At 47.3% G+C, this 14987-nt stretch overlaps 1 protein-coding gene across 1 annotated transcript in view; it reads left to right on the top strand.

Moving 5' to 3' along the window:
• avil (advillin) overlaps positions 1–14987 on the top strand; it is a 45338-nt gene that overhangs the window by 10561 nt on the left and 19790 nt on the right. Inside the window, exons 4-11 of the mRNA XM_070869405.1 lie at positions 3638–3746; positions 6082–6192; positions 6616–6821; positions 7951–8029; positions 8426–8524; positions 9290–9443; positions 10460–10560; positions 11985–12122. Coding sequence (XP_070725506.1) covers positions 3638–3746; positions 6082–6192; positions 6616–6821; positions 7951–8029; positions 8426–8524; positions 9290–9443; positions 10460–10560; positions 11985–12122 — 997 coding nt within the window. The remainder of the gene's footprint in view (positions 1–3637; positions 3747–6081; positions 6193–6615; positions 6822–7950; positions 8030–8425; positions 8525–9289; positions 9444–10459; positions 10561–11984; positions 12123–14987) is intronic.

Below are 14987 nucleotides of genomic sequence, written 5' to 3'. Positions count from 1 at the left end.
GCTTGGGGCTGGATATTCAGGGACAGGCAGAGCTTGGGGCTGGATATTCAGGGACAGACGGAGCTTGGGGCTGGATATTCAGGGACAGATGGAGCTTGGGGCTGGATATTCAGGGACAGAGGGAGCTTGGGGCTGGATATTCAGGGACAGGTGGAGCTCGTGAAACTTTGACCGGGCATGAATTGTCATCTGGTGACGGTTAGATCTGAAAATATATCCGCAAATAACCATGACCTCATCAAACCTTTATTTTCATTACTAGAATGATACAACACAGAAAGATGCCTGTGGTGGAGCTATCCAGTTAATCCCACTCTCCTGCTCTTTCCGCATAGCCCTGTACATTTTTCCTTCATTTCTCATTTTCTCACACTAATTCCCCCCCCCCCCGCCCGCCACCTCCCCCCGGCCCGCCACCTCCCCAAGGCTATCGTGCCTCAGGAACTGGTTGACATCAAGTCCATCACCCAAGCAGCCATTCTTCACATGTGAGCCTCAACAATGAGTGGTGAGAGACTATTCAACCATAGAGGCCAGCCCGATCCTGTTTCCGCACCGCCCCCCCCCCTACCAAGACGACCACATATGTGTGCACTTTGCAGCAGTGGCAAATGGAGGGCGCTCAGGAGCAGGATCCCTGGCCAATTGCGGAGGTGAAATACAGCACCTCTTCCACCAACCTGACTGGGATCAGCCAACAGCACAGACCAGGGACGGAATCTGGGCGCTCGTGCTCCGTGTAGTCACTGGGTAAATTCACCGACCTGCAGGCGAGTGAAATGTATTTCTGCATGTGAGCATTTGTAAATATCGCTATCCTGCCCCATTCTCATTAGTCGTTTCTCTTGGGCCACACGGCTGAACGGCCAACCTGCGCCCAGGCCTCTGCCAATGCTGCTGAGAGTTAGTCCTGGAGCACGAGCTCTAATTGTTCTTAACGAGGAGGCTACTGTGTTACCACCCGACAGGTTTTCAAAAAATGTTCTCAGGATGTGGACGTTGTTGGCAAGGCCACATTGATTGCCCATCCCTAGTTGCCCTGAGCAGGTGGTGATGGGCCTTGTTCTTGAACATAAGAACATGAGAAATAGGAACAGGAGTAGGCCATACGGCCCCTCGAGCCTGCTCTGTCATTCAATACGATCATGGCTGATCTGATCATGGACTCAGCTCCACTTCCCTGCCCGCTCCCCATAACCCCTTATCGTTCAAGAAACTGTCTATTTCTGTCTTAAATATATTCAATGTCCCAGCTTCCACAGCTCTCTGAGGCAGCGAATTCCACAGATTTACAACCCTCTGAAAGAAGAAATTTCTCCTCATCTCAGTTTTAAATGGGCGGCCCCTTATTCTAAGATCGTGCCCCCTAGTTCTAGTCTCCCCCATCAGTGGAAACATCCTCTCTGCATCCAACTTGTCAAGACCCCTCATAATCTTATACGTTTCGATAAGATCACCTCTCATTCTTCTGAATTCCAATGCTTAGAGGCCCAATCTCCTCAACCTTTCCTCATAAATCAACCCCCCCATCTCCGGAATCAACCTAGTGAACCTTCTCTGAACTGCCTCCAAAGCAAGTATATCCTTTCGTAAATATGGAAACCAAAACTGCACGCAGTATTCCAGATGTGGCCTTGTATAGCTGTAGCAAGACTTCCCTGTTTTTATACTCCATCCTCTTTGCAATAAAGGCCAAGATACCATTGGCCTTCCTGATCACTTGCTGTACCTGCATACTAACCTTTTGTGTTTCATGCACAAGGACCCCCAGGTCCCGCTGTACTGCAGCACTTTGCAATCTTTCTCCATTTAAATAATAACTTGTTCGTTGATTTTTTCTGCCAAAGTGCATGACCTCACACTTTCCAACATTATGCTCCATCTGCCAAATTTTTGCCTACTCACTTAGCCTGTCTATGTCCTTTTGCAGATTTTTTGTGTCCTCCTCACACATTGCTTTTCCTCCCATCTTTGTATCATCAACAAACTTGGCTACATTACACTCAGTCCCTTCTTCCAAGTCATGAATATAGATTGTAAATAGTTAGGGTCCCAGCACTGTTCCCTGCGTCACCCCACTAGTTACTGATTGCCAACCAGAGAATTAACCATTTATCCCGACTCTCTGTTCTCTGTTAGTTAGCCAATCCTCTATCCATGCTAATATATTACCCCCAACTCCTGAACTTTTATCTTGTGCAGTAACCTTTTATGTGGCACCTTGTCAAATGCCTTCTGGAAGTCCAAATACAGCACATCCACACCAGCCTACTTAACCTATCTTCATAAGTCAACCCCCTCATCTCTGGAATCAACCGAGTGAACCTTCTCTGAACAGCCTCCAACGCAAGTATATCCTTCCTTAAAGGTCCTCTCACAATGATGTTAGGTAGGGAGTTCCAGCATATTGATCCATTGACGATGAAGGACCAGCAATACATGTCCAAGTCAGGATGGTGGGCAACTTGGAGGTGGTGGCATTCCCACGACATTGCTTCTCTTGTCCTTTGCTCTCATTCTTTAGTTGAGGGTCTGACTTGCTCTGTCTATAGCCTGCAGCTTTTGCTGTTTAGCATACAGGTAGCCCAGTGCAGTAGCTTCACGCAAAGGTACCTCATTCTAAGGTTTGCCTGGCACTGATCCTGATATACCCTTCTATGCCCCAAATTGAACCAGGTTTGGTCTCCTAGCTTGATGATGATCAAGAGTGATGGATTTATGAAGGCCATGAGTACTGCGTACAGTTTTGGTTTCCATATTTACGAAAGGATATATTTGCTTTGGAGGCAGTTCAGAGAAGGTTCACTCGGTTGATTCCAGAGATGAGGGGGTTGACTTATGAGGAAAGGTTGAGTAGGTTGGGCCTCTACTCATTGGAATTCAGAAGAATGAGAGGTGATCTTATCGAAACGTATAAGATTATAAGGGAGCTGGACAAGGTGGATGCAGAGAGGATGTTTCCACTGATGGGGGAGACTAGAACTAGGGGGCATAATCTTAGAATAAGGGGCCGCCCATTTAAAACTGAGATGAGGAGGAATTTCTTTTCTCAGAGGGTTGTAAATCTATGGAATTTGCTTCCTCAGAGAGCTGTGGAAGCCGGGACATTGAATAATTTAAGACAGAGATAGACAGTTTCTTAAACAATAAGGGGTTATGGGGAGCGGGCAGGGAAGTGAAGCTGAGTCCATGATCAGATCAGCCATGATCGTATTAAATGGCGGAGCAGGCTCAAGGGGCCGTATGGCCTACTCCTGCTCCTATTTCTTATGTTCTTATAAGGTTACAGATTGTGCTGGTGGAGTCCAACTCTGCTGCTTCTGTTGGCCCACAGCATGTCAGGGATAGCCTGCAAGATCTGTCCCACTTAGAACAGTGAGATGGCCAGCTCAGTAGAATGGGAGGGGGGGGGTGATGGTTGGAACCTGCCCCCACACTTTACAGCACTACACATTGGTGCACTCCACCACCATGCTGACCAACCAGCTTTGGGACGTCCTGAGGATGTGAAAGGTGCTATACAAATGCAAGTTCTTTGGCTGTAGCGCTGGGCTTATGCAGTGTCGAGCTCTGCCACCCCCCCCCCCCCCCACCCCCACGTTTCCCTGACGACGTGCCTCGTGTCTGTTCCTTGCAGCTACAAGAAAGGGGGCGTGGCCTCTGGAATGAAGCATGTTGAAACCAACAGTTACGACGTGCGACGACTCCTCCACGTGAAAGGGAAGAAGAGCATCACTGCGACCGAGGTAAGACTGTCCTCTGAGCACCGCCTGTAGCCAGGTGGGCCTGACCTTCCCCACTCAGTCTGGGTCATGGATTGGGCATGGGCCAGGCTCACCGCATGGTGTTTTCTCAACCTCACTAACGCTCAACAGGCTGGGGCTCTTCTCTCTCGAAAATAGAAGACTGAGAGATGATCTGATAGAGGTCTTTAAGATAATGAAAGGGTAGAGAAGATATTTCCACTTGTGGGAGAGACCAGAACTAGGGGCCGTCAATATCAGACAGTCACTAATACACCCAATGGGGAATTCAGGAGAAACCTCTTTACCCAGAGCGGGGTGAGAATGTTGGACTCGCTGCCACAGGGAGGGGTTGAGGCGAATAGTATCGATGCATTTAAAGTGGAAGCTGGATAAACACATGGGGGAGAAAGGAATAGAGGGATATAGTGCTGGGGTGAGATGGAGAGGGGTGGGAGAGGGCTGGTGTGGAGTTTAACACCGGCACGGAGCGGTGGGGCCGAATGGCCTGTTTCTGGGCTGTAGACTCAGGAGTGCCGCACGTTCAGATTGGCTACGGAGGATGAAACGTACCAACATTAGGAACAGGAGGCCGTTCAGCCCCTCGAGCCTGTTACATTAGGAACAGGAGGAGGCCGTTCAGCCCCTCGAGCCTGTTACATTAGGAACAGGAGGGGGCCATTCAGCCCCTCGAGCCTGTTACATTAGGAACAGGAGGAGGTCATTCAGCCCCTCGAGCCTGTTACATTAGGAACAGGAGGAGGCCATTCAGCCCCTTGAGCCTGTTACATTAGGAACAGGAGGAGGCCATTCAGCCCCTCGAATCTGTTACATTAGGAACAGGAGGCCGTTCAGCCCCTCGAGTCTGTTACATTAGGAACAGGAGGAGGCCATTCAGCCCCTCGAGCCTGTTACATTAGGAACTGGAGGAGGCCATTCAGCCCCTCGAGCCTGTTACATTAGGAACAGGAGGAGGCCATTCAGCCCCTTGAGCCTGTTACATTAGGAACAGGAGGAGGCCATTCAGTCAGATCATGGATGATTATCTTTTTTTCCTGCCTTTGCTCCATATCCCTTGATGCCCTTCTCCAACCAGAATCAAGCTCCAATGGACCCCGAGCATCCACAGCTTTTTGTGGGAGAGAGTTCCAGATTCCCACGGCCCTTTGTGTGAAGAAGTGCTTCCTGACATCACCCCTGAATGGCCTGGCTCTGATTTTAAGGTGATGTCTCCTTGTTCTGGACTCCCCCCAGCAGAGGAAACCGTTTCTCTGCATCTACCCGATCAAAACCTCAAGACTTTAAATACTACGATCAGATCACTCCTCAACCATCCAAACTCGAGGTAATACAAGCCTAGTTTATGCAACCTGTCCTCCCAATTTAACCCTCTAAGGCCTGATATCATTCTGGTAAAGGGATGACAGGAAGTCACTGTATGACACCCAGAATATTTCAGTGACCAATAGGGGGCAGCCACCTGTCCTGTGAATAGAGGCTACACCTTACTGTGCTTTCTCTGTATCAAGAGGCAAAGCTTCTAATTCAGACATGCAGAGAAACACACAGACACAGATCAAGAGAAACGCAGACAAATATAGACACCATCATCATAGGCAGATCCTCGAACGAGGATGACTTGCTTCCACATGAGTTCACAGATGTTTCAATGAAGGACCCGATATTTCAGTCCTGGACTCCAGTTGAAGGGGTGGAAGATGCCTGTGCGTGGACTTTTTTACGTGGGGTGACCGTTGCACATCAGCCACCACACGGGCTTGACAGAGCGAGGTCTTGGTCCAGTGGCAAGGGTTAACTAGGACAACTGGAGACCTGCTCTGCTGCACGGACCTAGTGCGCACACATATCGCAGTGTGGGCTGGCCCGTGCTGCCCCTGGGCCCTCGCCTCTTCTGGACACAGTGAAACACACACATTGGATCATCTAACAGACCGTGCCGGGAGCAGGGAATGTGTATTTGACATCAGCACTCTCCAGATCCAGAGAACCTTAGGGCATTGCCAGAGAAGATTGATTGAGAAAGGACCACTTAGGTGGGTCTCCATTAAGTGTGAACTGCCCATTGGGTGTGATGCTCAGTCCCCATCATCATACAGCAGGAGCTGGGCCCCTGCACGCTCCTGTTTCTCCGCACTCCCTGTGCTGCTCATTTTATCCACCCCAGAATGGTGGAAGGCTGAGCTAACACATTCAGGCCCTGACTCCAAAGCTCAACCGACCAAGCTGCCCAACCTTTTGGAGAAGTTCACTAACCGGCCATTCACTGGTTTGTGGCGCTGGGTGGCGATTATTCTAACATGCGTGATGTGTTTTACAGGTTGAAATGAGTTGGGAGAGTTACAGCTTGGGTGACGTATTTCTACTGGATATTGGCAAAGTCATCATTCAATGGAATGGGCCAGACAGCAATCGAATCGAACGACTGAAGGTACAGTGTGATTTGGCAGTCAATGCTTCCTATGCTTTTATGAGGAACCTTTAAGCATCTCAGGTGGACGTAAAACATCCCATGGCACTATTATGCTGGGGCGTTTCCCACCCCCCCCCCCCCAGTGACCTGGGCTAATATTTATCCCTCAACCAACATCGCTAAAGCAAATTATCTGCTCATTATCACTTTGCTGTTTGTAGGAGCTTGCTGTGTGCAAATTGGCTGCCGCGTTTCCTACATTACAACATTTAGACTACACTCTAAAAGGTTATTAATTGGCTGTCAAGCGCTTTGGGAGGTCCGGCAGTCGTGAACGGCGCTATAGAGATGCAAGTCTTTCTTTTTCTTTCTTTATCGGGTCCCCCTCACAATGATTGGTGGAGTTAATATTTCTTTGGACTCCATTTGTCCTCTCTATAGGGTATGCAACTCGCCAAGGACATTCGAGATCGGGAGCGAGGTGGGCGTACAGAAATCGGAGTGATTGAAGGCGACGAGGAACAGAATTCTCCTGAGCTGATGAAGGTTGTAATAAACTTTCTCGGGGAAAGAACCAAGAAAATAAACCCATCGACATCCGATGAAAAAGCAGATCAACGACAGAAAGCCAACATTAGCCTCTCCCTGTAAGAGTACAGGGTATATGTAAACCCAGCTGTATTTTATATGTGGAATTGCTGGGAGTGGGTTAGCAAACGTGTGGGGTGTGTTACATATAGAATATCACCTGTGGAGCATGTTACATATAGGATAGCACATGTATGAAGCATGTTACATATAGGATAGCACATGTGTGGAGCATGTTACATACAGGATAGCACATGTATGAAGCATGTTACATATAGGATAGCGCATGTGTGGAGCATGTTACATATAGGATAGCACATGTCGAGAGCATGTTATATATAGGACAGCATATGTATGAAGCATGTTACATATAGGATAGCACATGTGTGGAGCATGTTACATATAGGATAGCACATGTATGAAGCATGTTACATATAGGATAGCACATGTATGGATCATGTTATATATAGGACAACACATGCATGGAGCATGTTACATATAGGATAGCACATATATGGATCATGTTATATATAGGATAGCACACATATGGAGCATGTTACATATAGGATAGCACATATATGGAGCGTGTTACATAAAGGATAGCACATATATGGAGCGTGTTACATATAGGGTAGCACATATTTGGAGCATGTTACATATATAATGTTACATCTACAATATCACATGGAGTATGTTTTATATTTAGGATAGTGAATATGTGGAGCATGTTACATATAAATAGCACATGTGGAATGTGTTACATATATGCTAGCACACATGGAGATGGTTACATAGAGTAGCACCTGTGAAATGTGTTTATCAATAGAGGTTCAGAAAATGTCATAAAGCACATGTGCACATGAGACATGCCATGTCCGCAAACACACTCATTTGCTGCTCAGTATAATATGTGACGATGGAGCTTGTAGTAATGGTATTCCATTCTGGGTGTGCGATGTAGTTGTTTTCTGCAGCGGGGATGGGTGTGGGGACAGACAGTGACAAATGGCTGGGGGATGGGGGATATTATGCAGCAAGTGATGGGCCCTGTATATCATTCCATGGCAAAGTGAGTTTGTGCAATGTCGCGTTATTTTGTATGACATACCGTATAGCATTCAAGGAAAGCAATGGCAACAAACAGGCATAGAGTTCGAAACAAAGAAAAACAGCTCCTTTATCACTCAGTGTTTCAGATGCGGGCGGACAAATGAAGGTGACCGAAGTTGCCACACGGCCTCTCATCCAGGACATGCTGAACCACGATGTGAGTACTCCGCACAGCCTTGGTCCTTCTTTAGGCACTGAGCATTGTCAGAGCATGGGCAGGACACTTCCTTATCTCCTCCAGTATTTGTTAGTAACACTGACACATTAAACCATTTGTCACAAACTCTGGCCACTGGAGGACATTTACTAAAACAGAGCGTGTTGTGTGACGGCCATGGTTTGCCACCTCCAACATTGAACGTTTGATCACAGCGACACCTGCAGGGACCTTAGTTAATTGCAAAAAATATGGACACTTTTAGAATGAGTTTTTCCACAAGACCTGGTTTACACAGGAATTTTCAATGAAACATGCACCCCACACACTGATCGACATGTTACTTACATTTAATGTGAAATTGCATTTAATGTGAAATTGTTCACTATCTTCCAGGATTGCTACATACTAGACCAGGGAGGAACTAAGATTTATGTCTGGAAGGGAAAATGTGCTACAAAGACTGAGAAACAGGCAGCAATGTCTAGAGCTCTGGTGAGTACTGTGTAACAGGCTGCAGTGTCTAGACGGCTGGTGAGTACTGTGCAACAGGTTGCAGTGTCTAGACGGCTGGTGAGTACAGTCCAACAGGCTGCAACATCTAGAGCTTTGGTAAGTACAGTCTAAATGGCTGGTCATCTGTTCTGTGGGATGGAAGACCTATGTTTCGAGTGCCGTGTTGGTCCAGAAGGCCAGTTCCCAATCTTGGTTGTATCCTCAAGGTATCAAGAGGAAAGGAAGCAAGAAAAGGTTTGTTCTGTCGTCCAGTGTTCTCCCCTGTCCTCCTGAAGGCTCTGAATCAAGCTGAGGTTCAACAGGAACCTGCTGCCTTCTGGTATCTCCTCCAGTGGGCATTATTTACATGCGAGCCTCGACAGTAAGTGATGGCAGGCTATTTAACCATGGGAATATCACAGTCCAGCCTAATCCTGTCCTGCCACACAAGCTCCCTTTCCAGCATAAGTCATCAGTTAGTGATCAGGAGCTGCAACCTTGGCTAAGTTTTCTCCAGTCCTAGAAACGTGTCTGCCTTGGTGTCTCATTGCGATCAGCAAGCTGTTTGGTTCAGCTCTGGTCTGTGCTGAGTTAACTGCTGAGCTCGAAAGCTGAACAGTCAGCCTGGTTCCAGCTCCTCCAGTACCTTGCCTATCGCTGGTTTGAATTTAAGAACGGAACAAAATTGACCTGCAGGGAGATGCTCAGTTACTTTCTATACACAAATATTTGTATAATCTTGATGGATTCTTTTCTGTAATGCAGGACTTTATTAAGATGAAGGACTACCCAAACACCACTAACATTGAGACTGTGAATGATGGAGCTGAGTCAGCCATGTTCAAACAGCTCTTCAAGAAATGGACGGTGAAGGAGCAGACTGTAGGTTTAGGGAAAATCCACACAGTTGGTAAAGTTGGTAAGTATGTACAGTAGTAACCTTTCCGATGTTGGGCAGGAATGTGCAGAGAGGTGGATTAACTTTGACCGTTTTTTCAGATGATCGGGGTTTTCTATTTTAATCCAAGTGGAGGTCCAAAGAGATTATCGGGGTCCATGTACACAGATCTCTAAAATGGAGTAGTCCGGTACACAACATAATCAAAAAGGCTAATGGAATATTAGCCTTTACAACAAGAAGGCTAGAATATAAAGGGAATGAAGTTTTGCTGCAGTTATACAAAGCCCTGGTTAGACCACACCTGGAATATTGGGCATCGTACCTCAGATATTGGTCTGTGGGATAATCAAAGGATAGAGAAGGGGGAACCAGTGGATGTGATATATTTGGATTTACAGAAGGCATTCGACAAGGTGCCACACAAGAGGTTATTAAACAAAATTATTGCTCCTGGATTGAGGATTGGTTAACGGACAGAAAACAGAGAGTATGAATGAACTGGTCATCTTGGTCTTGAAGGATTGCAGTGCAGATTCACCAGGGCTCCAAGGGTTAAATTATGAGGAGAGGTTACATAAACTAGTCTTGTATTCCCTGGAATATAGAGGGTTAAGGGGTGATGTGAGGTTTTTAGGATTTTGTTGGGATAGAGAGAAACGTGGGGGAGTCTAGGACAAGGGGACATAACCCTAAAATCAGAGCCAGGCCATTCAGGAGTGGTTAGGAACCATTTCTTTATGCAAAGGGTGGTAGAAGTGTGGAACTCTCTCCCACACAAAGCAGTAGATGCTAGCTCAATTCATATTTTTAATCTGAAATTAATAGATTTTTTTCTAGACAAGGGTATAAAGGATATGGAGCCAAGGCAGGTGGATGGAGTTAAGATACAGATCAGCCATGATCTCCGTGAATGTTAGAACAGGCTCAAGGGGCTGAATAGCCGACTCCAGTCCCTATGTTCCTAAGTATAACGTACTCCTTAGGAGTTGATATTGATATTCCACTTTCACTTAGATCTTTTATTCCCTTTCCAGCCAAGGTTAGTCAACAGAAGTTTGATGTCACCCTAATGCATGCCATCCCAAAGATGGCAGCTCAAGAGAGGATGGTTGACGATGGCACAGGGAAAACTGAGGTACAGTACTATTATTACTTGATAATGGTATTGAGAGAGAGATATAAAATATACAGATGGATGGACAGATAGAGAGGTCGTTGGATGGATGGATAGACGGATGGGCGGATGGGGGACAGGTGATAAGACGGATGGAGATGTAGATAGACAGATGGAAGGATGGAGTGCACAGATAGAGAGGTCGATGGATGGATGAGCAGGTGGATGGGCGATTGGGCAGGTAGATAAATGGTTGGATCAGATTGAAGACAAGAACATTGTTTGTCAATTCTCTTTCCCCTAAATTTCTCCTATTTCTAGATAAATGGAAAATGCTTGAATGGGAAATCAGAGCCAGTGTCTTCCCAATGTCTCCCTCCTGTTTCTTAAGAACCTCATCAAGGCTTGCCCAAATACCCCAGTTGAGGCTTGTTTTGAGGAGGGCGGTTGGGGTGTGTGCGGGGCGGCAGATCTTGAATCCAGTGCTGTGCCGCTGTCTCATTGCATCTGCTTCCAGCTCAATAGAGCAGTAGCCGAATGCTGCAAAGCGGATTTGTTCCAAACCAAACTGCGGAGTGTAATTCAGGAGTGAACTCACTGCAATTGAATTTGACAAGCATTGTGTGGCGATGTAATCTGACGCCATTTTGATTTTGTACCAGCTGCGCTATAACTTTTTAAATACCATTTTGAATATTTTTGATAATAGCAGAGAGCCAGGGACCCTCCATTTTCTCTGGCCATGAAGCTGCCATTGAACTCCCTCCTGCTTTTCATATAAAATCATAGAACGGTTACAGCACAGAAGGAGGCCATTCGGCCCGTCGAGCCAGTGCTGGCTCTCTGCAAGAGCACTTCAACTAGTCCCACTCCCCCCACCCTTTCCCTGTAGCCCTGCAATTTTTTTCCCTTTAAGTACTTATCTAATTCCCATGATTGAGTCTGCCTCCACCACCCTCTCAGGCAGTGAATTCCAGAACTTAACCACTTGCTGCGCAAAAAAAAATTTCCTCATGTTGCCTTTGGTTCTTTTGCCAATCACCTTAACTCTGTGTCTTCTGGTTCTCGACCCTTCTGCCAATGGGAACAGTTTCTCTCGATCTTCTCTGTCCAGATTCATGATTTTGAACACCTCTATCAAATCTCCTCTCAACGTTCTTTGCTACAAGGAGAGCAACCCCAGCTTCTCCAGTCTATCCACGTAACTGAAGTCCCTCATCCCTGGAATCATTTTCTTAAATCCTTTCTGCACTCTTTCTAAGGCCTTCACATCCTTCCTAAAGTGCGGTGCCCAGAATTGGACACAATACTCCAGTTGAGGCCGAACCAGTGTTTTATACAGGTTCACCATAACTTCCTTGCTTTTCCCGTAAGCTTTTTTAACCACTTTCTCAACATGACCTGCCGTAACGATGTCATAACCATAGATCGTATTGTCTTTGCAGGTTTGGCGAATAGAGAACCTTGAACTGGTTCCCGTGGACCCCGAGAGGCATGGCTTCCTCTATGGCGGCGACTGCTACCTGATTCTGTACACATACCAAGTGAACAGAAAGCAGCATTTTATCCTCTATATGTGGCAGGTAAGGCTGTCTGAAGAGGGCACGACCAAGTGCACCAAAAACAACACTGCAGCAGACTTCCCTTCAGACAGACCTGGGGTTACAGATGGTCAAGTGAGCAGTTTGTCCACACCTTCGATTTCTGATTGGCAAGCCACAAATTGTCAAGACGCTCGGCTTTAGTGTTCTATCTGAGGTGTGGGAGATCATCTGAGCATTGAGGAAATTGAATAGAAGTGCGTAGCTAGGCGACGTATATGCAAATCACTGTAGTGATTTGAACCAGTAGAATATCACGCATGTGAGGAGGTACCTGTAGTGTGTGGAGAAAGAGTCAGACTGAACACTGTGAGCTCAAAGTAAAGTGTGACCGTAGTCTTTTATTGCAGGTCTCCAGATTATGAGATCCCTTGGGACTCCGGGGAACGAGCCCTCTGGTGGCTGTACAGAGTATATACAAGTCCAGATACATAACAACATTCCCCCCTAAAGTCAATGGTGTAACTATTTACAATGTGAGTCAATCTGGGGCCCTTCTTGCCCTGGTTGATTGTCTTAGTGTGAAAGCTGGTGTTGTTGAGTCATTTGTTGGGCCCTCGCTGGGCTGCTGTGCAGCTGGCCTTGCTGGGCTGCCTGGTGTGTTGGGCCCTGCAGGGCTGCTGTGGATGATGGGTTCTGCTTCGTGGTCAACCATGGTGTCGGTTGCCACTTGTGTGCGTTGGGGGATGAAATAAGGTAGGGTCCAAGGTGGGTTGCTCAGGGTCGTCCGTGAATCTGAGTTTGATTTGGTCCAAGTGTTTCCGGTGAATGAGTCCATTTGAAAGTTTGACCCGAAACACCTTGCTCCCCTCTTTGGCCACGACAGTGCTGGGAAGCCACTTGGGACCTTGTCCATAATTTAATACAAATGCAGGATCATTGACTTCAATCTCGCGTGACACATGTGCGCTATCATGGTATGCACTTTGTTGAAGCCGCCTGCTCTCTACCTGTTCATGTAAATCAGGGTGCACTAGCAAGAGCCTTGTCTTAAGTGCTCTTTTCATGAGCAGTTCAGCAGGTGGGATCCCAGTGAGTGAGTGGGGTCTCGTGCGGTAGCTAAGCAGGACTCGGGATAGGCGAGTCTGCAGTGAGCCTTCAGTTACCCTCTTCAAGCCTTGCTTGATGGTTTGCACTGCTCTCTCTGCCTGACCATTGGACGCTGGTTTAAACGGGGCAGATGTGACATGTTTGATCCCGTTATGGATCTTAAATTCTTTGAGCTCAGCACTGGTAAAACATGGCCCGTTGTCGCTCACCACGTGTGGCAAACATGGCCCGCAGGATTTCAGTGGTGGCAGCGGACATGCTAGCCGACATTATCTCACATTCAATCCACTTGAAGTACACGTCTACAACCACAAGGAACATTTTACCCAAAAAACGGGCCTGCATAGTCGACGTGTACCCTAGACCACGGTTTGGAGGGCCAAGACCATAAACTTAGCGGCGCCTCCCTGGGTACATTGCTTAACTGCGAGCATATATTACATCTGTGAATGCAGGACTCTAAGTCCGCATCGATACCGGGCCACCACACATGGGATCTGGCTATCGCTTTCATCATTACGATGCCTGGGTGGGTACTGTGGAGGTCATTGATGAAGGTGTCTCTGCCCTTCTTGGGGACCACTACTCGATTGCCCCACAGAAGGCAGTCTGCCTGTATAGACATTTCATCTTTGCGCCGCTGGAACGGCTTTATCTCTTCCTGCATTTCCACTGGGACACTGGGCCAGCTCCCGTGAAGCACACAGCTTTTGACTAGAGATAATAAGGGGTCCTGGCTTGTCCAGGTTTTGATCTGCCGGTCAGTGACGGGTGATTGCTCACTCTCAAATGCTTCCATAACCATGGCTAAATCTGTCGGCTGCGCCATTTCCACCCCTGCGGTGGGCAATGGCAGCCTACTGAGAGCATCGGCGCAGTTTTCTGTGCCTGGCCTGTGGCGGATGGCGTAGTTGTATGCGGACAACGTGAGCGCTCATCTCTGGATGCGGGCCGATGCTTTGGTATTCATCCCTTTGCTCTCGGAAAACAGGGATATAAGTGGCTTATGGTCAGTTTCCAATTCGAATTTTAGCCCAAACAGGTATTGATGCATTTTCTTTACCCCATAGACACACGCTTCTTTTTCAATCATGCTGTAGGCTCTCTTGGCCTTAGACAGACTCCTGGATGCATAAGCAACCGGTTGCAGTCTCCCGAAATCATTAGCTTGTTGCAATACACACCCGACGTCATATGATGACGCATCACATGCTAGTACCAAATGCTTACATGGATCATACAACACAAGCAATTTGTTTGAGCATAACAATTTTCTCGCTTTTACAAAGGCATTTTCTTGGCTTTTGCCCCAAACCCATTCGCCCCCTTTTCGTAGTAAGACATGCAGTGGTTCTAACAGGGTGCTGAGACCCGGTAAGAAGTTACCAAAGTAGTTCAAGAGTCCCAGAAACAACTGCAGCTCCATCACTTTCTATGACCTCAGTGCATTCTCTATTGCCTCCGTCTTCGCGTTGGTGGGCCTGATGCCGTCCGCCGCAATCCTCCTTCCCAGGAACTCCCCTTCAGGCGCCAGGAAAACGCACTTCGTGCGTTTTAACCTGAGCCCCACGTGTTGAGTCGACTAAGAACCTCCTCCAGGTTCTGCAGATGCTCGACTGTGTTCCAACCTGTGACCAAGATGTCGTCCTGGAAGACCACGGTGTGCAGGACCGACTTCAGTAAGTTTTCCATGTTTCTCTGGAATATCGCTGCTGCTGATCGGATTCCAAACGGGCATCTGTTATAAACAAAAAGACTTTGTGCGTGTTGATGCAGGTGAGGGCCTTCGATGATTCC

This window comes from Pristiophorus japonicus, chromosome X (assembly GCF_044704955.1).
Source record: "Pristiophorus japonicus isolate sPriJap1 chromosome X, sPriJap1.hap1, whole genome shotgun sequence".
NCBI classification, from domain to species: domain Eukaryota; kingdom Metazoa; phylum Chordata; class Chondrichthyes; family Pristiophoridae; genus Pristiophorus; species Pristiophorus japonicus.
Note: the sequence above shows the minus strand (reverse complement) of the source record. Positions and strands in the feature narration are given on the sequence as shown.